The sequence below is a fragment of the Erpetoichthys calabaricus genome, chromosome 7, assembly GCF_900747795.2.
Source record: "Erpetoichthys calabaricus chromosome 7, fErpCal1.3, whole genome shotgun sequence".
Taxonomy (NCBI): Eukaryota; Metazoa; Chordata; class Cladistia; order Polypteriformes; family Polypteridae; genus Erpetoichthys; species Erpetoichthys calabaricus.
In genome coordinates this window covers 180,175,141-180,203,062 of record NC_041400.2, presented here as the reverse complement: position 1 = coordinate 180,203,062, position 27,922 = coordinate 180,175,141, and the positions used below count along the sequence as shown (strand labels likewise).

Below are 27,922 nucleotides of genomic sequence, written 5' to 3'. Positions count from 1 at the left end.
GCACTTTTTAGTTTAAGAGATTTGTGGTGTGCCAATTCTCACCGCACTTACTGAGCGCCTGCCTTACTTTGCTGAGCACCTTAAACTAAAACAAAGTTTGCTAGACTCTTTCTACTTTACCAACCACATCCTGATCTAAGAGAAACCTACGTCATCAGCATATCTGGGGCAATGGTTTTCCTGTTAGCTTAGTGAGACTAATAACGGCGTGAACAAAAATGGTTGCTTATTGCCCCATCTGTGGAAAGCCAGTTTATTTTGGTAAGTTTCTTTATATTATTCTTTACTAATGAGGAGTGGGGAAGATGAAAATGCAATGAACTAAAACTTACGAGAACCTGAGGCCTGACTGTAAAGTGTGTGTAGGATATGCAAGCTTTTGTTACAAAGTCTGTTCAGAAATCACATTTAGACTGAAGGTACAAGTGCAAAAAATCTGATTGGTAGTCTTGGCCTTTGAATTTTAGGCGTAAAATTCTTTTTTAGTAACATAGAGAAGAAACCAAGAACGTCCAGCTGCCTTATCTGACTTGCATTAGAAGATCAGAACAATTACAACATAAGCAGACAATTCAGCACAACATAGCTCATCAACGTCTATTCACCTATCGCTTACATTAGAGCAATCCATCAATCTATTTTATTGTGCTCTTTTGTTTTATCTGATTTATAGTTACATAGATACTCTATCTATCTATCTATCTATCTATCTATCTATCTATCTATCTATCTATCTATCTATCTATCTATCTATCTATCTATCTATCTATCTATCTATCTATCTATCTATCTATCTATCTAATAGGCACTATAAATAGATAGATGAAAGTTATTGTTTAATTTATTCCTATTATAGCTAATGCATATACACATACAGTACATCTGTTGCCTGTAGTGAAGAATCACATCACAAAGGTTTCACATTTTTTTAACTGTAACTTTTCCTGCTGTAGGGTGTTTCTTCATGCCCACTAGAATATAACAACTGCCATACATGTGGGGTATGTGCATATGGGACTTGTGGTCTGTCCAGGCTCGTTTCCTGATATTGTTGGAATCATGCTTTTTCTATTTATCTGTTCTGTACTTATATAAGCATTTATAGTGCCTTTATCTATCTATCTATCTATCTATCTATCTATCTATCTATCTATCTATCTATCTATCTATCTATCTATCTATCTATCTATCTATCTATCTATCTATCTATCTATCATTATTAATATCATCATTTCTTCAATATTGCTGGAGAGATTTTGGTGCACTGATTCCCTAATTGCTTTACTAAAAAGATTCTGCTTGATTTTTGTTTTTTTGGGATGTCCTGCACTAGGTGAGTAAGAGGTGGGTAACACCTTCCCATAGATGAAAGGGGTCATGGATGTCTTCTGCAGAGTAGAGACTGCCTTAAGACTGCTAGCTTTACTCAAGTTGTTTAATGGTCCAAATCCACTATCCATTGCCCTGGAGGCCCTTGGCTTGTGCGTTTTATTGTTTATTGGGGGGCTGTGTGTGGGGTTTAAACATTCATCAGCATCTTTTCCTTATTCATTTCAGCAATTTAATTTTATTAGTTTTACAAGTTTTTTTAATCATAATATCATTTTAATAAGGCAGATGAACTAAAGTAGGTGCAAATGTGCCCTTTTCCTTTTTGCTTTGTAGAAGACCCTTTTATTTGGAATATTATCTTAAAGTGGTCACTTTTAGAATCTGCTAGTTTTATTCATTAATTAATAATAATTTTTAAAAAATGACAAAAGTTGGTGATCAAAACAAAAATGGTAAGCTGCACTTGAATTAGAATCTGAAATGAGTGTGAGGTCAGCACACCTAAGAGGAGCTCTGCTGAGTCAAATACAAATGGTGCTCAGAAATGTAGAGGCAGTGCTGGTCATATCTGGGGACTTCCCCACGTTAGATTAGAATTCAGAATTTGAAGTTCTTGTGAAGCCCAACTTTGTGGACTTTTGCAGTTTTTTGGGGAAATTAAATATTGATGATGAGGGAATTTTATCTAACTGTCTGGGTAAGAAATCTCTGTACACATTGTGCGTTAAGGACTCACATTTTCACACCGTATAACTCACCTGACACTCAGGAGGGATTGTTTGAATCGAAATATCACAGCTGCACCTGCTTGGAGGGCACTATACAAACTCGCAATATGTCTGGGGATCTGCACTGCAGGGTGTTACAATGAGCCATCGCTACTACAGCAGATCATTATTATCTGATAATGGGGTCCATTGAGATCAGCTCTTGTCCTTTCACCTGTTCACAGAAGGTAACTGCATTTCATGTTTTCATGCGCTGCTGTAGGTAAACACGTCTGTTCGAATTCCTGGACTATCTTTTTAAAAAGTTTGAGATGGAGTTTTTACAGAATATGTTTGTTTTTGCAGTGATGACATCTCAGAAAAGCAAGAATAAAGATAAGAATGCATTACCTACTGTGGTTGTACTAATGTTTGAAGTTTTAGTTAAAAGCAATTCACAAAAAAATCCTATCTATCTATCTATCTATCTATCTATCTATCTATCTATCTATCTATCTATCTATCTATCTATCTATCTATCTATCTATCTATCTATCTATCTATCTATCTATCTATCTATCTATCTATCTATCTATCTATCTATCTATCTATCTATCTATCTATCTATCTATCTATCTATCTATCATATAATGAAACACTAACGTCTGTGTGTCCAGTCCCTCAGATGATTCTGATTGGTCAGTTGTGGAAGTGCAAGTATGAGACGCATGAAGAGGAGGTTGGAGGCATGCTGAGAGAGTTACCTTTACAGGCTTTACACAAACATTCACACAATCAAATACAGAGGAACAGCGCAGGGGTGCACTTAAGGCAAGCAACTGCAAAGATTTTTAAATTACTGTATTACCTATCTTTGAGAACATTAGAACAATCTAGACGAGAACAGGCTATTCAGCACAACAAAGCCCACCAGTCCTATCCACTTAATTCTTCCAAAATAATATCAAGTCGAGTTTTGAAAGTCCTACTGTCTACCACACTACTTGGTCACTTACTCCATATGTCTGAGGTGCTCTGTGTGAAGAAAAACTTCCTAATGTTTGTGCAAAATTTACCTTTGACAAGTGTTCAACTGTGTCCCTGTTTTCTTGATGAACTCATTTTAAAGTCACCGTCTCAATCCACTGGACTAATTCCCTTCATAATTTTAAACACTTCAGTCATGTCACCTTTTAATCTCCTGAGAAGTCTCAGCCCTTTAAATCTTTCCTCATAATTCATCCCCTGCAGTCCTAGAATCAGCCTAGTCGCTCTTCTCTGGACTTTTTCCAGCACTGCCAGGGCCATCTTAACACAGTGGCACTCTGGGCAGCCGCCTGGGGGACCCATGAGCATAGGGGCCCCATGCTAATGTATGTATGTTGTGACTTGTCGAGTGGTTGTGTAGGTAGGGGACCCAGTGCACTGCTTTGCCCGGGGCCTATAATGCTGTTAAGATGGCCGTGAGCACTGCTTTGTCCTTTTTGTAGCCTGGAGACTAAAACTGCACCCACTACTCCAGATGAGGCATCACCAGTGTGTTATAAAGCTTGAGCAGAACCTCCTGTGACTTGTACTCCACACAGCAAGGCGCTATATAACCTGACATTCTGTTAGCCTTCTTAATGGCTTCTGAACGCTGTCTGGCAGTTGATAGTGTTAAGTTCAGTATGAACTTCTAATTCCCTCCCATAAGGTGTACTATCAAGTTTCAGACCTCCCATTGTGTGTTCAGACCTAACATTCTTACTTCCTACACATAATACTTTACATTTATTGACAGTAAATTTCATCTGCTCAAGTCCCTCTAATGATTCAATGTATTTTTGATTATCTGCCAGTCCACCTAATTTGGTATCACAGACCATATACAGTCACTGGCCACTTTATTAGGTACATCTGTTCAACTGCTTGTTAACTCAAATATCTACTCAGCCGATCACAATGCAGCATCTCGATGCATTTAGGTATGTAGACATTGTCAAGACGTCCTGCTGAAGTTCAAGCTGAGCATCAGAATGGGGAAGAAAGGTGACTGAAGTAACTTTGAACATGGCCTGGTTGTTGGTGCCAGACGAGCTGGTCTGTGTGTTTCAGAAATTGCTGATCTACTAGGATTTTCATACACAATCAGGGTTTACAAAGAATGGTCTGAAAAAGGGAAAATATCCAGTGAGTGGCAGTTCTCTGGGTTTAAATGTCAGAGGTCAGAGGAGAATGGCCAGACTGATTTGAGCTGATAGAAAGGCAACAGTAACTCAAATAACCACTCATTACAACTGAGGTTTGCAGAAGAGCATCTCTGAATGCACAACACGTCAAACCTTAAAGCAGATGGGCTTAAGCAGCAGGTGACCATACCGGGTGCCATTCCTGTCAGCTAAGAACAGGCAACTGAGGCTACAATTCTTACAGGCTTACCAAAATTGGACAACAGAAGATTGGAAAAATGTTATCTAGTCTGATGAGTCTCGATTTCTGCTGTGGCATTCGGATGGTAGGGTCAGAATTTGGCATCAACAATATGAAAACATGGATCCAGTAACTTTGAACATGGCCTGGTTGTTGGTGCCAGACAAGCTGGTCTATCTAGCTATCTGTCACATTAAATACTTGTATTAAAGAACAATATAAATGCTTAAATTGTATAAAAGAACAATATAAATGCTTAAATTCTATCTGGATCGAATAGGTACTATATGATAGATGGATACAGTTGAGGTGAAACGTTTTCATCCACCTCAGCTAAAGACTTTCAAACTCCATTTTACACATGCGTCCTGTTGCTGTACATTCCCTGTGTTAAGTCAATGAGGGTATCAACCTTATTTCCTTAAGAATGTCAACATAATAGCTGAGAGACTTCAATCCTGTCACTTCTTTATTGCCATTTGCTTACACTAAAAAGGTTCAACTGCTTCAGTCTCTCCTTATAGCTCATACCTCTTAGCCCTGGAGTCAGCCTAGTTGCTCTTCTCTGGACTTTTGTCTAGTGCTGCTATGTCCTTTTTGTAATATGGACACCAAAACTACACACAGAACTCCAGGCGAGGCTTCACTACTATATTAAATACTTTAACCATAACTTCCCTTGACATGTAACACACACTTCGTCACATCCTTTACCCTTCTTAATGGCTTCTGCACACTCTCTGGATGTAGATAGTGATAAGTCCACTGTGACTCCTAAGACCTTCTCATAGTGTGTGCCTTCAAGGTTTAGTCCTTCCATTGTGTATTTAAACCTAACATTTTTATTTCCTATGTGTAAAACTTTACATTTACTGAGATAAAATTTCATCTGCCACAAATCTGCCCAAGCCTGTATGCTATTCAAATCCTTCTGTAATGATTCAACAGATTCAAGATTATCTGCCAATCCACCTGTCTTGGTATCATCAGCAAACTTTACCAGCTTGTTGTTTATTTTCCTATCCTGAATCCTGATCTCTTAACTTTTAACATCCCCTACTTCTAAAAAAAGAGCCCCTCATCTAAACCCTTTGTTCTCCGTGCTTGAGACAGTTTTGAACCCATCTATAGACTGCACCCTAAATTCCCACTTCTTGTGGTTTGACCGCTAACCTTTTATGTAGTATCCTATTAAACATTGTCTGGAAAGCGAAAAAAATAAGATCATACACACCTCTCTGATCATATCCTTTTGTTGCTTCCTCATAGAATTTCAGAATTTTAATGAAACATTTTTCTTGTCTGAACTCATGTTAAATACTTGCTAAAACTCCTGCTCTTGTAATGTGCTGCTCAATCATATCCTTAAAAATTCTTTCCATTAATTTATCTGTGATGCACATTATGTTTACTGGTCTATAGTGACTTGAATCAGCTGATCACCGTTTTTATACAACAGAATAATATTTCCCAGTTTCCCCAAGTCTGCAGAGGCTTTCAAAAAACTGCCAAAGGTTCATATATGTACTCGCTATCTTCTTCAAGCACTCAAGCATACATGTTATCTGGTCCTGCTGATTTGTTAGATTTCAGCCCATTTAATCTAAGCAGCACTTGTCCCTCTATAATTAGTATATATAAGTTACTAAGTACCTTCACAGTACCTTTGGGATGTTACTGACTTTCTGGTTAAGGGCCTGCTAACTGGCATCATGATGGAGTAGGACTATCTATCTGAAAATTTCTCAAGACATCAGCCATAGAAATTAAAACTCAGTTGCAAATTTGTATTCCAGCAGGACAATAATGTTAAGCATACCTCCAAATATGCAACAAAATGGCTTAAACACAATAAGGTGAAAGTATTGCAGCAGCCATCACCTGAGCCTGAAAACTGGAAAAATACGTTTGAGCAGGGAAGCCCACAAACCTAACTGACGTACAGCAGTTCTGTCAGGAGGAATGGGCACAATATCCACCCACGTATTGCTTGTGGATTGCAACCTAAAGTATTTCATTCAAGTTGAGGTTTTAATAAGCAATGCATCAAATATTAACCAAGTGTGTGGAAACTTTTAAACAAATGAATATCTGATATCTACTCTCTATATTTAAAATCCTAAGCCTAAAAGTACAACGATTTTATGTGACTTTTTTTGTCACGTTTATTGTCACACTTTAAATCGGGCTTATTTTAAAACCTGCATATATATGTTTGGTATCATTTTTTTCAGAATTGATCAAACTTCAATGTGATGTTGCTAGATTTTCAGATTCTTATTCCATTTTTAAATTATAAAGTAAAATATCAAGAAAGTTGTGGTTTTTAATATCAAGAAAGTCGTGGTTTTTAATTTCAATTAATCATTTTTATTTCAATAATTTATTTTAATTTAATTCAATCAATTACATTATTTTTGATCAAGTAAACTTTCTTGCACAGGAACAAACTATTAAAAAAATGACCAATTCAGAACACCAATGTTTGTATCTAGTTGATTTAGTTAGCTGAAGGTCGAGTTACGATGACCTATTGCATAGCACTTTAGTTTTCACGTGATTTTTTTACGTTTTTAAATGAGTCATTTTTTTAAAAAGTTTTTTTTATCTATAAGGATGTCCGTTAAAATGAATGGATCGTTTATTTATTCTCTTATAAATACTCATCGAGCATAGTGGACTTCAGTTTAACAGGAATACTGTACTTCAATCGGTAAGAGAGTAAATATTTTATTCTCATTTTAATTTTTTACTCTGTTAAATAATAATTAATTTTTCTTTTACGTATTTATAGAATTTTGTGATTTTTGCCGCAAGTGGGGAGGCCTACCAGGCCACAACTGGGGGTTGGGAGCCAAAGGCTCCAGGGGGACTTGGCCTCCTTAGTAATAAATAAAGACTGAAATAAATCTGTCTTTTAGCTATTATTTTGATATTACTACTTATAAATTTGATATCCTAATTGTAAGGTGGTGAGACGTGATCAGAGTTGTGAAACATTGAGTTTGAAAGTTTTTAGCCAAGTTGTATGGAAACTTTTTGCCCTTAACTGATAGACAGGTAGGAAAGACACTATATGATAGATAAATAGGAAAGGTGCTGTAGATGTAAAAGGCACTATATAATATATACAGTGTAGATAGATAGGAAAGACACTATATGATAGATAGATAGATAGATAGATAGATAGATAGATAGATAGATAGATAGATAGATAGATAGATAGATAGATAGATAGATAGATAGATAGATAGATAGATAGATAGATAGGAAAGGTGCTGTATAATAGATAGATAGATACTGTAGATGTAAAAGGCACTATATAATATATACAGTGTAGATAGATAGATAGATAGATAGATAGATAGATAGATAGGAAAGGTGCTGTATAATAGACAGATACTGTAGATGTAAAAGGCACTATATAATATATACAGTGTAGATAGATAGGAAAGATACTATATGATAGATAGATAGATAGATAGATAGATAGATAGATAGATAGATAGATAGATAGATAGATAGATAGATAGATAGATAGATAGATAGGAAAGGTGCTGTATAATAGACAGATACTGTAGATGTAAAAGGCACTATATAATATATACAGTGTAGATAGATAGGAAAGATACTATATGATAGATAGATAGATAGATAGATAGATAGATAGATAGATAGATAGATAGATAGATAGATAGATAGATAGATAGATAGATAGATAGATAGATAGATAGATAGATAGATTAAAGAGTCTAATGACTGTACCTCTTCTTATAACTAATCCAGGATGGCACCGAGTTGCAGTGGTAGCACTGGTGTCTTGCAGTAAGGAGGCCAGGAGTTCACATCCCACATCCTCCCTACATTGAATGTTCTCCCCATGTCTGTATGGGTTTCCTCACACAGTCCAAAGACAAGCAGGTTAGGTGGCTTGGTGATGCTGCAGTGGTCCTATTATATGTGTGTGTGTGTTAACCCTATGATGGACTGGCACTCTTTCCAGATATTATTCTTGCCTTACGTCCCGTGTTTGCTGGGATATGCACCAGCCTCCTGCGATACTGCCCAGGATTAAGCAGGTTTTAAAAATGGTAAGGTATGCTATAACTAATACACGCACAAACACATAACACCTGTTGTCTGGAGTGACGAATCATACCACAAAGGTTTCAGATGTTCTATCTCTAATTGTAGCTGCTGTAGAGTGGTTCCCAATATCCATTAGAATGTAACAACTATATCATTATATGTTAGGCAAGTGATTCATTTCCTGCCTTGCTCCCAATGCTAGTGGATCAGGTTCCATCATTCCACAACCCTCATTTGAATCAAGTGGGTTTCAAAGTATTATGTTAGGTTACTTGATGGATTTGGCGCTAGCATGACAGAAAGAACTCGGAGCTTCTCAAATAGAAACTGAAAAAGAGTTCTACTCTATGACCTCCATTTTAGCGTAAAATAGCATACTGTAATACAAACTAGATGAAGGCTGTAATATTGTACCAATCCATCCCCCATTTTCCTAGTCTTTTTGAAGTATTATGAAAAACCAATGCAAGCTAAGACACAAGGTAGGAACCAATCCCGAATAGTTCATTACAGGGTACAGTCACTTACTGTATTTCCAGTAGTCATACCACCTGGAAACTAAACTTGTTTGGGCCCAGCCAGTACCTAGATGGAACACTATGTAGGAAAAGCTTGGATTGCTACTGGAAGAGCAATCTGTGTTCTGTGTGTGTATCCCAATGTTCCAGTGCAACGATGGACGCACTGTGCTGTAAAAAATGAATGAGACCTTAAATCAAGATTCTGGCTCTCTGTTGTCATAAAAGATCCTTGGGCATCATTTGGAAACTGTATGGTGTTCCCCGATGTCCCGGCTAATTTCTCCACCATGATCTTGTCTATTCTGCCCCCTAATCAACCCCATCCCTTATTGTGTAAGTAGCTCTCTAATCCTTTCACCACCCAATAAGCTAATATGTGCCGAGTGTGCTGGCACAAGAATGGCTGCCATTGCATCAACTTGGTGAATGCTGCACAATGATGGTAGTTGAAGAGGCATCCCCTACTGTCTAGGCAAATAGCTTTGAGTGTCTAGAAAAGCGCTATATAAATGTAAGTTTTTAATTATCTATCTGTCTAAACCAGAATATCTGCACAAAGGAAAATGCAGCCATGGTAAGAATATGCAACCACCACACAGACAACCATGATTCAAACCCACATCCTTAAAGGCTTGAATTAGCAATGTTGACTACTGCACCATCCTCAATGCTGCATGAGTGGTGTAAAATATAACTAATACTTATATTACATTTAATATTCTATTAGCTGATATCGTAGGGGCAGGTCTGGCTCATGATCACAGGTGCATATTTCTGTGTGAAATGAATTCATTTTCAGCACTTCTAAAAGAGGCCAAAAAAGAAGCAGACGTGTGGTTTTGTCTAGCACCGAAATCCCCTGACTTACAAATTCAATACGGAAGTAGAAACAAATGAGCCTGATGTTAGATAATTTGCTATGCTTCCTTTTTTTCAACACTATGACTTTGTTTCAAGTGACTCAGCTGTTAGTATTGTACGGGTTGGGTTAAACTTCTGTTTATGAGAAGCAACGGTTCAGTCCTCCGGTTTGTAAACTTCATAATCCAGTCCAGGATTGTAATGCGCAAGCTCTGCCACCACCCTGTGAAGTCTGCATGTTCTCACTGTGTTGGTGTGGGTTTTCCTCAGAGTTCTGCCTAAAGCCACGCATGATGTATTAGCAAATAACAGTAAATTGACCCTGTGTGATGTAGTATGAGTGTGCCATCGTTGCAGGCCTCCCTTATGCCAAGTGCTGCCAGAGCTGGCTCATGGTCATAAGACCTTTGTTTTATCGTGGACTCTTACACACACACACACACACACACACACACACACACACACACACCCCACAAGCCTTTTCAGTTTGCATATTTACACTGTGGTTACATTGTGGCCAGCACTGTCAGGATTACAACAGCTCTTAGAAGTGATTTCTTACTGGCCTGAGTTATAGGAGACTCCTCCACCTTGGGCCAGACACATAGGAGTGCTTCCAGATGACGTCAGCTGAGCTCTCCCACTCACTCAGACCCCACCTAACTGCACAGCACTTCCACCTTCATAACTTGAACTGGATTAAACACATTTGGTAATGCATGGATGAATTGTCACCTTATTTTACTTGACACTGCGGAATGAATAATGAACTGGTAGGTTTCAGAGGAGAATTGCCTTTGACCACCAGGTTGGCACAGGGCAGCAAACAAGTGGGGAAATAGGCAAGCCACAGTCTGATTTTGATAGTTAGTGTCAGGGTCCAGAGATTCAGTGGGAACATCGGCCTTTAGAGAGCACTGTTTTATATGTGAACTCTGACCTCAAAAGGAATTCTGGACTCTAAAGACTTGGACCTTTGTCCTTTTGCAGAGATATTGGGAGCGCCACACACCCCTTTCCAGCAACCTCATAACCCCCATGCTCTCCCAATCTGTCTACTGACTTCATAGGAAGAGTGACATGAATGTCACTGCCGAGATCAGTAAACCTCTCAAAAAGGTCTCTCCGCAGACAGACACAATGCTGATGGCCGTGCCTAAGAGGTCACTAAGGGCCTGGATCTTGGTTTTCATTCAGGACACTCGCAAGCCCAGACACTCAGACTCCTCTCTCAGTCTTTCAAGAGTCCCAATCAGAGCCTCCATTGACTTCGCAAAGATCACAGCATCGTCAGTAAAGTCAAGATCCGTGAATCTTTCTTCGCCAACAGATGCCCCACAGCCGCTGGACCCCATGACTTTGCCCAACAGTCAGTCCATGTAAGCTTTGAACAGAGTAGGAGCAGAACACACCACTTATCTCTGTCACTTACCATAAAATCCTGTCTGAATGGACTGATAATCATTTTAATACAAACATAACGGGTTTCTTCACAGCTGGCCTTTTACATCCCTGTGTTTAACAGACTAAACACATCATGCGGTGCGTGAGATCTCTGTTGGGTTTCTTCACATTTTGCCTTTTATGTTGTGACGTGCAGACAGTCACTTGCTGCCTTTTGTGTGAGAGAATGAGAGGACTGGTAGGAGAAATTTCTAATTGTAAGAAGCGGACACTCCTCCATGAGTGACAGGGGTAGAAGTGTGAGGTGAGGGTGATTAGAAGTGAGGAAACTAAAGGATGGCAGCGAGAAGAGAACTTGACAGATAAGCTGTAGTAGCTGACATATGCAAGTTAATAGGACTTTGATACGTCAATTTTGTGTGTTGAATGTGTACTCCATAACCCAAATTGCGTAGCTAATGATAGTACTCCATTTGTATGGAATTTAAATAAACTCAGAGAAGCCCTGACAGCTATGACTCCTCCGGTTCTTATTTACTCTGGTCACTACATTACCTTTGTGTTTAACGGGTTAATACATCAGGGGGCTTCTGAGGGCTCGGTTGGGTTTCTTCATAGATGGACATTTACATCCTCATATTAAACAATGCAACGCATCAAATTGTGCAGGGGGGCAGTCTTAAGTTTCTTCTTCTTGCCTAGAATAGTAAATTTAAAATTTTGATCCATGAATGGGTTTTGCACTCTCCCAATTCATCTGACGGTTAAGAAAATGGGATGAGATGAAATGGTCTTATTGCATGTCCTACTGATTTCTTTCTTGGACAAGCCTGTTTCCGTTTGAAGCACATGATTTGTATATGTACAGTTTGAAACATCTTTAATAGCTGATGTCTAAGTGAATATCTCCAAAACAATTCAATTATTAAGTAATGATTTTATAAATTAACTTTTTATCAGCAACTCCCTCTCCTTAAGTCATCTTCCCGTGCCAAGATTGTTGTGCTCAATCCTGAGTTTTGTTTCCTGTTATCTATTAAAGTTATACATTCTTGTAAAACACCGAACTATATTGTGTTTAAATTTATTTTGTTATACAGCTATTTGGATTAAGGTACCTGTAGTAATAACCGTCTCTTTTACACAATATAACTACATAATGCCATCTAGTGGATCCATCATACTATAGCATTCTGTTACAACACATTGCTTTACCCGAATGCTCCAGTGTTCAGTTTTAATGTGAATTGAATGAATACAGTTTGGGAGTAACAGAGTACTAGAAGACGAACCCTGACACTTTCCACCCAGGATATACCTTTGGTGTTTTTTGTGCAGCACAGTCATCCTCATTACGTACTTTTCTTTCTTCACAGGAGAAAAGAAGCGCTCCCTTGGAAGAGATTATCATCCGCTATGCCTGAAATGCTACCAGTGCAAGAGGCAGCTCAGCTCTGGACAGCATGCAGAGGTATGAATCTTGTCAGTGTTAAATATTTCATGTCTAAATGATCATGTCTAGCTCTCTTCGTGGTGTTGATGAATTTTAGTCATCTTTCTTGGTGTCGGTTGCATGAAAAATGATGATCAGCACATCACAGTTAGGGTTCTAGGAACCAAGGATTCTGATTTTCATGTTAGTTTTTGCATGTAATACTGTATAACATTTTTATTGTTTTGTTATGATGCCACCTTTATTTTTACATACAGTATGTGCCACCCAGTTGTATCCTTAATAACTTAACTCAAAATTCCTTGGGTGGTGTGATATTTCTGACATAATTGAGGCAACACTATAAAGGTGAACCTGTGTATTTCCAATTGTTTTGTCTTGGTAGAGTAACATATTACTCTACTTTCCCCTTTTGTATTATTAATGCGTTGTCTTTGTCAGAATGCCTCAAATCTCCCAGACTTACCACTGTTTATAAGGTATTGTACCATATAACTTCTCCCCACCTTCCCTTCTACATTTATAACCTCAGGAAATTAGGTGTAATAAAAGACAAGCAAGAGTTAAGTTACAACTTTAAATAATGTATTATTGATAATATTCATAAATGATAACAATAAGCAAAGTACAAGTGAATACTGGCAACCATACAACCTGATAAATGGTGATGTGTAGTTTCAGGCGGCACACAGACTTGTTAGTTACTTAAAATGTCTCTAGTTAAGGCATCATTTTGTGGTCAGCTTTCTTCAGAACAGGCCACATGCCTGTCTCAATATGGCTGCCAAGCTGTGCTCTTCATTGTGTTGTCCTTTTCAGTTCATGGTGTGTGATGGTTTTTCATCAGTTTGGTGAGAGAGAGGGTGAGGTAAAGCAAGCAAATCTATAGGTTTTCTGTCTAACCCCTACAGCCAATAGGGCGTCATGGTACTTAAAGGCTTTTGATACAAGACAGTTCCAAACAGCCATACTTCAGAACAATGGGGGGACAGAAAACCTTCACACCTGCCTTCCAAAACATGTGTTAAGGTAAATCTTGGCAGTTAGGCAGCCTGGCTTTTCTGTGTGGGTTGACTGAGAGACTTTAGCAGAGAAATATTAGCCAAACTTGTCTGAGGCACTTCACCCAACCCTGTCGTAAAGTTACAAAGAGACTCAGTCCTAAAAGGGGTGGAAGGGGTTCTTAAACCATCAAACCATTGCTGTTCTTATCAATAATGTAACACTAATATTACATTGCTTTATCTAAGTTACAAATAAAGATATACAACTATTTATCAACTTGTATGCAAAATTTCACACCACAACAGCAGCCACGGCAATGGTTTGCCTGTTTAGTTAGTTCAGGACAAGCAGCTGGAGTTTCACATCCTTTGTTCACCTTCTATTGTGTGTACTTCCGGTGTTGTGAATTCAGAAATTTGTTAACTTCTTATCAGCATAGCACTGTTCAGTCATGCCTAAACTCAGGATTTTAAAATATTTTATTATTTTTAAAAACAGTAATATTCAAAATAAATGATTTGTTTTGTAATAACTGTGATGGTTTGAAGTGTTTGTTATGAGCATTTTGTATATGGTAGGTATGAACACAATTTTCAAGTTGCTAGATAACATCACCTGAAAGTCACATTAAATGACACCATTGACAAGATGATACATAATTCAGCAGCGCGAGGCAATCAATCCACCTAGTACTGGGATATTTTGTGTACTGTTGTATTTTTGATTAAGGTCCTTTGGGTTTTGTATCCAGCACGGGGCGCTTGCACCCTGGGATTGTGTTCTTTATTGATGCAGAGAAGACTTGAGGCATACACATTCCTTTAGTAACCATGGCGGAAATAATCAGATGAGAGCAATATGGTTACAAAAAGAGATAAATGTCTTTAAATGGCTACAAAATGTAGCTTCCACCCCCAAAATACAATGCATAATTATTTATACATACATATCCAGGCCGGAGAAAAGCCAATGGAATGTACAGTCGTCATTCAGCTTCTTCAGTGGGGAATGCTGACAGCTATACAAGCCCAGTCAGGCAGGGGGTTCAGCGGCATGGAGACGGCTTCTGGCATCGTGATGGATCTACGTCATTATAAACACTCACATACAGTATTTACACATTCATAGAATTTGTTATGAACCCCGCCAGGTATGGGAACTACCATCTTAGATAGATAGATAGATAGATAGATAGATAGATAGATAGATAGATAGATAGATAGATAGATAGATAGATAGATAGATAGATAGATAGATAGATAGATAGATAGATAGATAGATAGATACTTTATTAATCCCAAGGGGAAATTCACTTACTCCAGCAGCACCTTACTGATACAAAAAACAATATTAAAGATTGATAATAATGCAGGTAAAAACAGACAATAACTTTATATAATGTTAACGTTTACCCCCCCGGGTGGAATTGAAAAGTCACATAGTGTGGGGGAGGAACGATCTCCTCAATCTGTCTGTGGAGCAGGACATTGACAGCAGTCTGTCGCTGAAGCTGCTCTTCTGTCTGGAGATGACACTGTTTAGTGGATGCAGTGGATTTTCCATAATTGATAGGAGCCTGCTGAGCGCCCGTCGCTCTGCCACAGACACACATCTTAGCTGTCTATGTTATTTATGGACTATGCCCAAACAACACCTTCCCCTGTCCTAATCACTCATGGCTTCTGTAGACAGTGCCCTTTGGTCAGTCTGACTATATATTGGTTTAACAAATGTCCACATTTTAAAATAGCCTGCCAGGGTTATCTTTTCACATGTTTCTGTCCATCTTCCTTGCCAGTTTCACCCTGTCAACTTATTATCCATCCATCCATTATCCAACCCGCTATATCCTAACTACAGGGTCACGGGGGTCTGCTGGAGCCAATCCCAGCCAACACAGGGCGCAAGGCAGGAAACAAACCCCGGGCAGGGCGCCAGCCCACCGCAGGGCGCACACACACACACACACACACACACACACACACACACACACACACACACGGCACAATTTAGAATCGCCAATGCACCTAACTTGCATGTCTTTGGATTGTGGGAGGAAACCCACACAGACACGGAGAGAACCTGTGAAGCAAACCCGGGTCTCCTAACTGCGAGGCAGCAGTGCTACCCACTGCGCCACCGTGCCGCCCGTCAACTTATTAATGGCTTTGAAATAAACTTCACGGATCACAGTGGCACACTTCAAACCTATTACTACAGGATTCAAACTAGCTACAGTGATAGTGACGATGAGTTTTGGTTAATGCTTAAAGTACTGAAAAATACTTAGGACTAATTTAAAGGAATTTGACTTTGGGAAGGCTTCCTTAAGTTTCATCTTCTGACCCATATCTTTAATCTCCCATGTGGCTGACCTTATCCCCACCCTTTGGCAGAATACTTGGGGCCTTATATATAAAACCTTGATTAGATTCCATACTAAATTTTTTGCTAACACTCAAAAAGATCAGTCAAGTCAATTTAAAATGCTTTTAGCCTCTCCACATCACCTCCCACTGGTAACCACGTATGGCATAATAAAAACGCCTGTTTTGAATATTGATGATCTAATGACCATATAGATTTGGCCATCTTCCTGAATGATGTCTTTAGTACAAACACAGAAAACAAAACTTCACTGAACTTGAACTTAAAGTATCAGTGATCAAAATAGAGACCATAAAATCATTATTTTTGCTAGCCTCTCTATAGACTCACAAACAAACAAGAGTGAGAGGAAGTGACAGCAGCTGAGTAGAGAAAGCAAAAAAGAAAAAAACATTTTAAATCATTTTTCCAGGTAACTGTCCATGTTGCAGTATATACAAGTCTTGTTACACTTCTCCTATAACGTCCAAAAGTCTTTGAACTGCCATTACGTTGACGTCCTGAGGAACAGGGTCTGGCCCGTCCATTCTCTCATCTTGGCCTATCTCAGGTGTGTGTTGTGTGGTACTGCACAAGCCATTACAATGTGGCCAACCTTTGCGAGGCTCAGCAGCTGTCGGGTTTGAGTTTTCAGGCATTGCAATGACTTTTCGGCTCATGAAGATGACTTGCTTAGACTTTCTGGGGCCATCCTCTTGGAGTTGTGTGCTCAATTGGAGCCTACATTGCAGGGACCATCATGCAGAAATTACAGGTTTTAACAACCATAGGGTACTTGGTGAAAAATGCTTTTCAGAGGCAATTGGCAGACCAGTCAGGAATCCCACAGCCATGCCTGAGCTGTGTCATGCCATCAGATCCTTATGGTATGGTATAGTAAGCACTTGAAGTGGAACTAAATCACTGCCGGTGCTCCCCTTTTGTGTTTGCTTACTCTTAGGGCAACTTCAGATACTACTGCATCTCCTGCAAAAGCAGCATCCCACTTCAAGCCCTGGGAAACATTAAAATACCACCCAGATACATTCAATTTCCATATGGTCAGGGTGACCAGTGTGGAATAGGGCGACCTGGACACGGGCAGGCAGACACGTCTAAGTCCATCACCACATGTTTATTATACATACTATTATTTACAAAGTCAATAAGTGCACCAACACTACTCCCCACAGTCCTGGCTCTCATTAGCCATCTCTCTTCTTCCCAAACTCTTCTCACACACAGGGCATCTCTTCGCCCCCTTCTCTCACCGACCTCGTCCAGCTCCTAACCTGACTCCAGTCTTGATTGTCGGGAGGCGGACCTTTAAATAGGCAGCTAATTGCCGACCACACCCAGCCACCTGTGACATGACTCCCCCGCAAGCTGAGACCTCCAGGGGCCAGCGGACCGATCCGCGAGGACTGGCCTTCCTCGGCGGCAAGCCGACACACTGTAGCCTAGGGCCCGATCCTATAAACAAAATAGAAAAACAAGGGGCGGAGACGTTGCCCTGACGCAGCTCCTCGGCTCGTCTTCTCTGTTGGGCCAACGCTCTCTGCTCCGATCGGCACCCTGATGCTCCCTTTTCTGGCTTCCCTGCTCGAGCAGTCCGTGATCCCCGCCACTGGACCACCAGCTGGAGCACACTCGCTTGGCTCCTCTCAGAATGCGGGTTATTCCTCTGCCCCAACAGAGGACGGCCCTTCGAGGGACGTGCGCACCCAGCTGCACGTCCTCCCATATCGGAGGAACTGGCTTTCTCTAGCCGCTTCCTCCTTTCACTTTGGGACGCCGTGACGGTTCGGATCTGCCCATTGCCAAAGGGCAGACCCAGCCCCGTGGGCGTCCGGAGCTTCACGGGGTCGGTCTTGCTTACCTTCCCCGCTGTGCCTCTCCAGTCAGAAGTTCCTGCAGCGCGCCGATCCTCCTTCTCCAGCGGCTCTCGATCGCACGCCACTGCCGTCCCTCCTGAATCCTGCGTCTCCGCCCGGAGGGCACATCGCTCGGCCAGCAGCGATCGCACCAGTTGTAGGCCTTCCTGCAGCTCCTGCAGAATTGCTGCCAAGAAGAGAGAAACAGCCGGCGGTGAGCTTACCTTTTGAGCAGCGCCACTCGCCGACTGCTCTCCATGGGCCCTTCCCTCCGGCCCACTCGGGTTTCTTCCAGACACGAGACGGACATTCCCTGCTCTTGCCTCCGACCAATCGTTGGCAGGAAGACAGGACACGCTGTCCAATCCTGTGCCTGTCACGAGGAGGGACTTCCTGTCGGCGGCCATCTCGTCCTCATCTCTCACAGGGGAACAAGCTTTTGGGCAGCTCCGCTGCTGCTGCAACTTTCCCACCTGCAGCCTCTCCTTCCCGGCAGTTCCTTGCGTTGCCACCGAGTCGGTGAGCCGCGCCTGAAACACATAGTCCTCCCACGGACCGCTAACGGCCCGGGTTACCATATGCCCCTGCGGGGTTAGGTGCACACCGCCCTTGCAGCACGTGTGTGAGGTCTCCTGCCATACCGGGTCATCCACAGACAATTTCTTACTCGCAGGCCCCCACCTTGACCCAGGTGGAGCATCCTGCCGACTACGCCACTGTGGAATAGGGCGACCCGGACACAGGCAGGCAGACACGTCTAAGTCCATCACCATACGTTTATTATACATACTATTATTTACAAAGTCAATAAGTGCACCAACACTACTCCCCACAGTCCCACAGTCCTGGCTCTCATTAGCCATCTCTCTTCTTCCCAAACTCTTCTCACACACAGGGCCTCTCTTTGTCCCCTTCTCTCACCGACCTCGTTCAGCTCCTAACCCGACTCCAGCCTTGATTGTCGGGAGGCGGACCTTTAAATAGGCAGCTGATTGCCGACCACACCCAGCCACCTGTGACACCAGGCAGAGACCGAAAGACAATTCACAGCAATTGCTGAATTACATAATGTAAACAGCAATAAGAAGTCAAGCAAAGTGGCACCTTTTACTGAACAGATTACAATATGCAACCTTATGGGGCAGCTAAGACCCCTTCTTCAAGCAAAATGTATCCAGATGTGACATTACATTTTGCCTGCAGAAGGGGCCTTAGCGGCCCCATAAGGTTGCATATTGTAATCTGTTAAGTTAGCCAATAAATGGTGTCAATTTGCTTGACTTCTCATTGTATCCATAACGGCTAACACAGTACAACACCCTACTACTACTGTACATGATGTAATCAGCGAAACTGACTGCACACATGTTGTAATAAAGGCATCATCACAGAATTAATTTGCCTCCAATATGTGATGTCTAACTAACGTTGTAGCAAGGTGGCCCGGCTTAACCTGGGATTCCTTTGTTTTATCAAACAGTAGAGTGGGAAACAGACATCAGGGCCATGTTGTGTTTGTGATAGTTGGCTTCTTGGTAACTCTGCCAGTTATGTTGTACAAAACACAGCACAGCCCTTTTATTTTAGACAGAATGGATAGGCGTATGCATTTGGTGTTATTATCATCTCTGAAGACAACTCTATTGAGAGGACATGTCAGTTAACTGGGATAGAATTAGCTCAAGAACATCACAACGTGGGTGACACTTCTTTAAAATCTGCAGTGAAATGAGATTTTTCTTGTCCATTTCATTGTCCTGCTGCCTGGAGTCGCTAAAATGTCAGCACCGAAAAAGTCTGAGTAGGACTTATGGATGGTCGAAATTTGCCTTAAAGTTAAGCTAATTTTCGTGTTTGATCACTTCTAATGTTTCTGAAACAAGTTTTTTACGTGAGACCCCTGGTGTTTTTTTTTCCTGCTCTTAGTATTTTTTCAATTAGTCTGTTTTTTCTGGCGTTCTTGACCTCCTTGGCATTATTTTTAATTTATGGATTGTCCGCACATATTATTGTTAATTTGTTGCTTTTTAAAATACAAAAAGATTAGACTTTCAAAATTCCTTAGGCATGTGCTCTTTATGGACAGTATTAAATTTCCAGTGATTCTGCTTTTGCAAGCCTTGTTAGTTGTTAATTTGAGATTTTATGATGGACGCTACTCTGATGCAGTATCAGCGACTCAAAGGAGAATGAAAACACTTCAGAGGAACATAAAAACATAAATACACTTTCACTTTGCTATGACACAGACCCAGATAGTTTCTGGCTGTTTGGACCCAAAACACTCCATCTTGATGCTGTTTGGAAACCTGCTATGCTAGACAAAAGAATATGTGAGCATTCTATAAAACTCAAATATTGAACGTAAAATATTGTTTTGTTATTTTTCAGCATGATGACAAGCCCTACTGCACCCACTGCTACATGAAGCAATTTGGGCCCAGAGGTAAGATGCTGGTTTTTCAAAAAGAGTGCAATATCTCTCTATCATATATCATATCATATCATATCATATCATATCATATCATATCATATCATATCATATCATATCATATCATGCCTTTCATACCTTGGTGTCTGTCTGTCTTTTATATAGCACCTGTCCTATTTATTATTGCCTAGGCCTCTATCTATCTATCTATCTATCTATCTATCTATCTATCTATCTATCTATCTATCTATCTATCTATCTATCTATCTATCTATCTATCTATCTATCTATCTATCTATCTATCTATCTATCTATCTATCTATCTATCTATCTATCTATCTATCTATCTATCTATCTATCTATCTATCCTATATTGCCAAAAGTACTGCCTTTACACACACAAACTTTAATGACATCCCATTCTGAATACATAGATTTTAATATGGAGTTGGCCCGCCCTATAACAGCTTCAACTCTTCTGGAAAGGCTCTCCACAAGGTGTTAGAGTGTGTTTATGGGAATTTTTGACCATTCTTCCAGGAGAGCATTCGTGAGGTCAGGCACTGATGTTGGACGAGAAGGCTTGCTTCGCTTGCAGTTTCCGCTCTAATTCATCCCAAAGGTGTTCTATTGGGTTCAGACCAGGAATCTGTGCAGGAGAGTCAAGTTTTTCCACACCAAACTCGCTCATCCATTTCTTTATGGACCTTGCTTTGTACACTGGTTTGTCTTGTTGGAAGAGGAAGAGACCATCTCCAAATTGTTCACACAAAGTTGGCAGCATGAAATTGTCCAAAATGGCTTTGTATGCTGAATCATTAAGAGTTCCTTTCACTGGAACTAAGGGGCCAAGCCCAACACCTGAAAAAAAAAAACCCACACCATAATCCCCCCTGCACCAAACTTTACACTTGACACAATGCAGTCAGGCGAGTACCGTTTCCTTGGCAACCACCAAACCCAGACTCGTCCACCAGATTACGTGATTTGTCACTCCAGAGGACACATCTGCACTGCTCTACAGTCCAGTGGCAGTGTTCTTTATACCACTGCATCCGACATTTTGCATTGCACTTGATGATGTAAGGTTTGGTTTCAGCTGATTTTACATAGCCTACCACTTCATGACTGAGTTGCTGTTGTTCCCAATTCCTTCCACTTTGTTATAATACCACTAACAGTTGACCGTGGAATGGACTTATTGCACAGGTGGCATCATATCACGGTGCCACACTTGAATTCACTGAGCTCCTGAGAGCGACTCATTCTGTCACAAATGTTTGTACAAGCTGTCTGCATGCCAAGGTGCTCGAGTTTATACACCTGTGGCCATGGAAGTGATTGGAACACCTGAATTCAATGATATCTATCTATCTATCTATCTATCTATCTATCTATCTATCTATCTATCTATCTATCTATCTATCTATCTATCTATCTATCTATCTATCTATCTATCTATCTATCTATCTATCTATCTATCTATCTATCTATCTATCTATCTATCTATCTATCTATCTCATTTAGCTAACTGATGCCACAGCAAGGGATTGTAGCAGTTAGGTGCTATCCCTAACTAAATTATAGTGGGGAAAAAGCACCAGGAACAATCACTCAACAATACAAAAGGTGAACACAGAACAAAGAAGTTAGAAAATGTGCACAAGCTTTAATATTCAGGTGCATACAAGCCTTCGATGGACTGAGATCAGTATTTTGTTGGAACAGCACACAAGCAGCAAAAAGGTGAAGCCTTCAAAATAGGCCTACAAAGTAGATCTCACCAAAGGGAAGCCTGACCCAGGAAAATGTGAGGCTTAAAGCCCAACTAGGCATCAAACAGGAAGCCTTAAAATTAATACAAAAGTAAAAAGCAAATCTCTTTAAAATGTATCATCAGAAGGAGAAACTGTAAAAACTCTGGCTGGGTTTGGGGGTAGAAACAAGTTCACAAGAATGTTTATAAAATTGAAGATTGTTTTAAAAAAAAAAAGGTAAATAAAGTACAGAAGCTCAAAATAGCAAAAAGAGGCAAAGCAGGAGTTGTCTAAAACACAGTCTTCTACAAACAACGTTCCAAAAGTTCACTAATCAGAATTCTTAAACAGAGCAAAAAACAAAACAGAAAAATCCAATGAATATAACAATTCACAATATTCACAAGAAAGACCAAACTGCCTTTGCCAGCATACATACAATGTGCCAAGGGGGAACTGCAATTCCCATGATCCTTTTTAGGGCTGGAAGCTGTCCCTCAGTGGAGAGGTGGCTCCACCTCCTGGAGAACCACCTACAAAATACAAGGAACATTTAAACAAACTACATAAAAATTGTTAAACATGACAAAACGATAAAGCATTATGCATATTGCCTAAATGAACAAATGATCAGAACAATGTTAACAGAAATAATTATAATAAATAATTTAAGTTGGAAAAAGAATGAAAAAGACAAAAATAATAAGCCAGATAAAGAACCCTGGCCAAAACATCAGAATCAGAATCACTTTGTTGCTAGCATGTGAAACATATCAAAATTGACTTTGATTAGGTGCAAAACATGGGATCCAAGACATTAACAACTCAAGACAACACAATACCAACCCACCAAAATATCTACAAACTTCAATAGTTAACTGAAATAGATGGGCAATCTATACAAAACAATATACAGTATACATGAAATAGTACAAGTTGAGCAAGTATGAAGTATTTACAAATAGATAAACAGCACAGTTACCAGTTATATGTTGCAAAAAAACATGAGTAAGTTTCTGTAAGTTTGTTTAGGATCTGAATACTTTGTGGAAAGAAGCTTCAGAGATTTCATGTAGGTCGGGTCATGACAAACCTGCTGCTGGGGTGGGCCAAGTCAGTTGTAATCTTTCCTGCTTCCGTTTTCACTCTAATGATGAACAGATCTTTCATTTTGGGAGACAACAGTCAGTGATTTTCTCAGCTGAACAAATCACTTGCTGTAACTGAATCTTAGAAAGAGAGGAGGCAGAAGGAAACCAAACAGTGATGAAGGAGGTTACAGTACTCTCAATGATATTTGAGTAAAATATACGCCTTGATATGCCAAGCTTCTTAAGGTGGTGAAGGAAGAACAATCTCTGCCTGGCTTTCCCGATGAAGGAGGTAATGTGCATGTCCCATTTTAATGTATTAGTGAAAGAAGTCCCCAGGAATTTGAATGACTGTGGTAAACATAACATTTAGTAGGTAGGTTCTAGAACCTTCTCAATCAATTTCAGGGTTGCGGGCCCACAGACTGTCTTACTAGGAAATTGGGCAAAAGGCAGGCCTGGACGGAACTCAAGTCCTTCACAGAGGCCACTCTCTCTCTCTCTCTCTGTCACACACACACAAACATAAACACCCCCCCCCCCCCCCCCCATATTCACACACACTGACAATTTTTATTTGCCAATGAATATAACCTAAAACCTCTAAAGCATGTTTGACTGTTGTCATTTTCATGAAATGAGACTTGCAAAGCTTTTCAGTTATGACAAACGTTAGGGAAAAACAGAAATGAAAGGCAAACTTAATTGCAGCACCTGACCATAATGGATATTAATATGGGTGGTGAATTATAAGGTGACCAGATTTTCAGGGTCCCAAACTGAGACACTCATGTAGCATAGATAGATAGATAGATAGATAGATAGATAGATAGATAGATAGATAGATAGATAGATAGATAGATAGATAGATAGATAGATAGATAGATAGATAGATAGATAGATGCCCACATATAAAGTCCAGCCTCAGTTGTTTAATGGCTGCTTTAAAAAACACTTTCACAAATGAACACATAGGATTTCACACAGTGGAAATGCTCTCTATTTTTTGACTATTTTTTGGGCATTGTCATAATGCTGTTCAAATTTAACACAAGTTCTTAATCAAGCTTTCCCTGTCGGAGGTTTGACGGGGATATTATGAACAGATTTAAACACACTTGTAGTTCTTCCCCACTGCTTTACTGCTCTTTTCTAAGGGATTTCAGAACCTTCAGAGTTTTCCGATGGTCAAAATCTAGGGTTCCATCTTAAAGTTAAAACAGGTATAGCAGAAAAATACATGGGATAACCTGAGTGCAATGAAATGTCCCATTTCTTGACATAGATGCAGAAGATGTGTTCACTTGATGGAGTGTCCTGGCACTGCTTTGCTATGAGAGGCTTAAATCCAAACCCACTTACAGCAGCTGCTTACCAAGACTGGTGAAAAGGTCTTTTTATGGACAGTGTGGCCGGATACGAGAATGACATTCTCCAGACAGCAAAAGAAACTTTGGGGTGCCAACTGGGTCATCCCTTTTATTGTCCACACACAAAAAGAAAAGAAATAATGCTCTTTGGCATGTGTCTCGTATGTAGGAATTCAATAAAGAAAAGGAGTTGATTTCAGTCTTTTCTAGTGGCGCTCCATATGGCATGTAAATGATGTCTCCTTCCAGGATGCTCAGGGTTTTATGGCAGCAGGACGGGAAGGGCCAGGGTCAAATGTCTTCATTCGGCAGCTTCTTGGTGCTGTAGGGAAAGAAGAAGACAAGGTTGGCAGCAGCGCCCCCTCTTTCCTTGGCAGGGTACTACATACCTTGACTAAGCCTGTGAAGAGTTCCTCCGATGTGCATGTATGACAATAATATGCAGCTGTACAGTTAAAAAAACTCCCAAATATGTCTTCTCATTATACTTCTTTTTTAAAGAAACAAAGACATGTGAAGAGCATGCAGCTGGAACTAACCTTTGCTTCCATTTTCTCATCTCCAGGACCAAGACGGTGAGCATCTCCCAAGTTCCAGGGGTGGCAGCTTTATACAGACATTCATCTTACAGCCAGAAGACACCTCAGAAGAGTGACAACACCTTTAATTTGTCACCAGAAAATGCTTTGAAGGCTTCAGCAGATAGCAAAGAGAACTGGATGTGTTGAAGTCAGGGTGCAGGCTTTGGGGTGGGGGGTGGAGTTCAGTAGCAAAGAAATTATATAAATATTACATGGGATTGTTTCTGTTTTTGTGTATATATACAAACTCATATGTCATTTGTAAATGTTTTAAAGATGTTACCAACATTATGTTTACAGGTATAGTAATATGAGCCACTGGCAGCATATAAAATAAAAAATATAAAAGATCCGGCTTAGCTTATGCTGGCACTGCCAACCCTTGAATTGAGGCCAGTGTTCAGCTTTTTTATGGGCACCTTCAGGATGAGTTGCCCCACCTATGTTATCTGATGTGGTTTGTCTACATGCTTGGGTGATATGTGGGTCCTCATGTGAGACCTGGCATTGGATGAGTAATAGATGGTCAACTGCAGCTTCAACATGTTAGCTCTTCAAAGTTATACTTTCATTATTAAATGGTATGAATATGCAGGAAGGACATCAGCCTCAATGTTCATTCGTTCTCCCCTATGAAATGCTTTCCTTTATTTTTTGCACCCGCCAGTATACCTTCCCCTAGTCTTCCAATCCTCTACAACCAAACAGCCGCCCAACGCACTGCCTGGCCATGAACAGTTCTGTGGCCACACTCTTTTAGTGGTCTGTTTCCGGTAGGCCATACCAAATTAGTAATAGTGCTACCTGAGCTACCCATCTAAGAGGGGTTGAAATCTAAGTAATCAACACAGACCTCTGTGTGAACGTTTGCAGTGCACCATACAAAGCATATGCCTCTGTTATATGCCATTTGGTATGGGACTCCTAAAACCAGTGTTAATGTTTGTGATGCACCATCTGTTGGAATGACAAATACAGTGCATTTTACTACTAAAAATGTTTGTGACATGCCATCTTTTGGAATGACAGCAACACACCACAGACAGACACTGTGGGTAACATAATTGACATACTGGCGCCCCAACCTCTTTGGAAGGTGATTCCTTGCCTGGCCAGGATGGCATAATAAAAGAAAATGGTTGGACGGCCATTTCAGCCAGGTCGATTGTTGATACCTTTCTCAGTCCACAGCAGATGGACAGAGTCTGCTTTCCGGGGTTATATATTTCCCTGATACATTGGGTGGCATAGTTCCCCTGGCAGAGCTCCCATTGGTACAGGGCATGCTGGAAGTTGTAGTCCAAATGGTCAGCCCTATTGTAGTACTGGGTGCCACCAGCAGGAACTGCAGGGTAGCATTGTCCCTATCTTGTGTAGGTTTCCTCTTGACCCAGAAGTGCTTACAACATGTAGCATTGTGGCGACGGAATTATTCCCAGGTCCAGCATAAAACAAGCCGCCTCGTCTTCATCAGGGAGTCGCAGTTTGGAGAGGAGATGAGGAGACAGAAGAGAAAGGCTTTGCTTTCCTGTGAACAAAGAAGCCTGTTAAAGGTTCTTTGTAAAATAAAAGTACATGGTTTGAACCCTGGACTGTGTCTGTGAGGTTGCGTTCAGGGTTTGGGGAGTGCTGTTACGCCCCCTACTGGTCACAACACACAGACACTTATCCTTTTATTAAGGTGGATTGTCACGTGCACAGAGTAGAGTGAAAGTCTTAGTAGAACATTCAAGCATGCCACCTGTCAATACTCTTTAGTCTCTGATAAAGTAGTAGTTGGGATATAAAAATATTTTATTCAGTCACATTTCGTCTTTAGCAATTTGAACTGAATGTAGTGGGAGAGTTCTGTCTGCTTTCCTAAACACTTGCTTTTTTAACAGGTCTGACAGATTGGACTGTTAATACCTTAGTACTTTGTTGCTCCTTTTAACAAGTTGACTAATTCGATTTTTGTAGTTAAAATTATGACTCTCAAACAACAGCAATAGAACATAAATTAACTAACAAACAGGGCTGGGTGAACTGACCCTAAACCAGTAATGCGATAATTTAACATGTTTAAATTGATAACAATAAAATAACTATAACATTTTAAACAATACTGGTTCAAAAATGTCACTTTTTATTTATGGCTCCCAGACATCTAACCATGGCCTACTATAAGATTATGTTTTAAATATGCAAAACTATTAAAACTGCACACAACTCATGTCAATGGTCTATAAATAATTTAAGGACATAACTCATGGAAATACAAACAAAATGATAGTTATTTAACATTTATTCAACATTTTAACATACTGCACAATTCACGTTTATGAAGTGCAAACTACAGCTACATATCTCACATTGTAAAAATGTTCAAAATAATATGCTACAAAAAATATATATTTTGTGAAAAAAAAACGTTAATAAAATTAATTGATGAGAGCAGCAGGGACAGGAAGACAGGTCAGAATTGAGGGAAGGATAAACGCAGCAAAAATCTGAGTGGTCCTTGGAGAACATCTGCATCCAGAGTGCATGCGGCCTCAGACTGGGATGATGCTTCATCTTTCAGCACGATGATGACATTAAGTGTACAGCTAAGACAACATTGGAGATGGCTTCAGGATAAGTCTCTGTCTGTCCTTGAGTAGTTCGGCCAAAGCCCAGACCTAAACC

The 27,922-nt window shown here is 40.2% G+C and overlaps 1 protein-coding gene across 1 annotated transcript; it reads left to right on the top strand.

Moving 5' to 3' along the window:
- Positions 1-138: 138 nt before the first annotated feature.
- Positions 139-25,607, top strand: zgc:195282 (uncharacterized protein LOC100192223 homolog). The gene is made up of 4 exons (XM_028805788.2): positions 139-261; positions 12,703-12,797; positions 20,417-20,471; positions 25,240-25,607. The coding sequence occupies exons 1-4, from the start codon at positions 219-221 to the stop codon at positions 25,251-25,253; spliced, it is 207 nt and encodes a 68-aa protein (XP_028661621.1). The 5' UTR covers positions 139-218; the 3' UTR covers positions 25,254-25,607.
- The last annotated feature ends 2,315 nt before the right edge of the window (positions 25,608-27,922 follow it).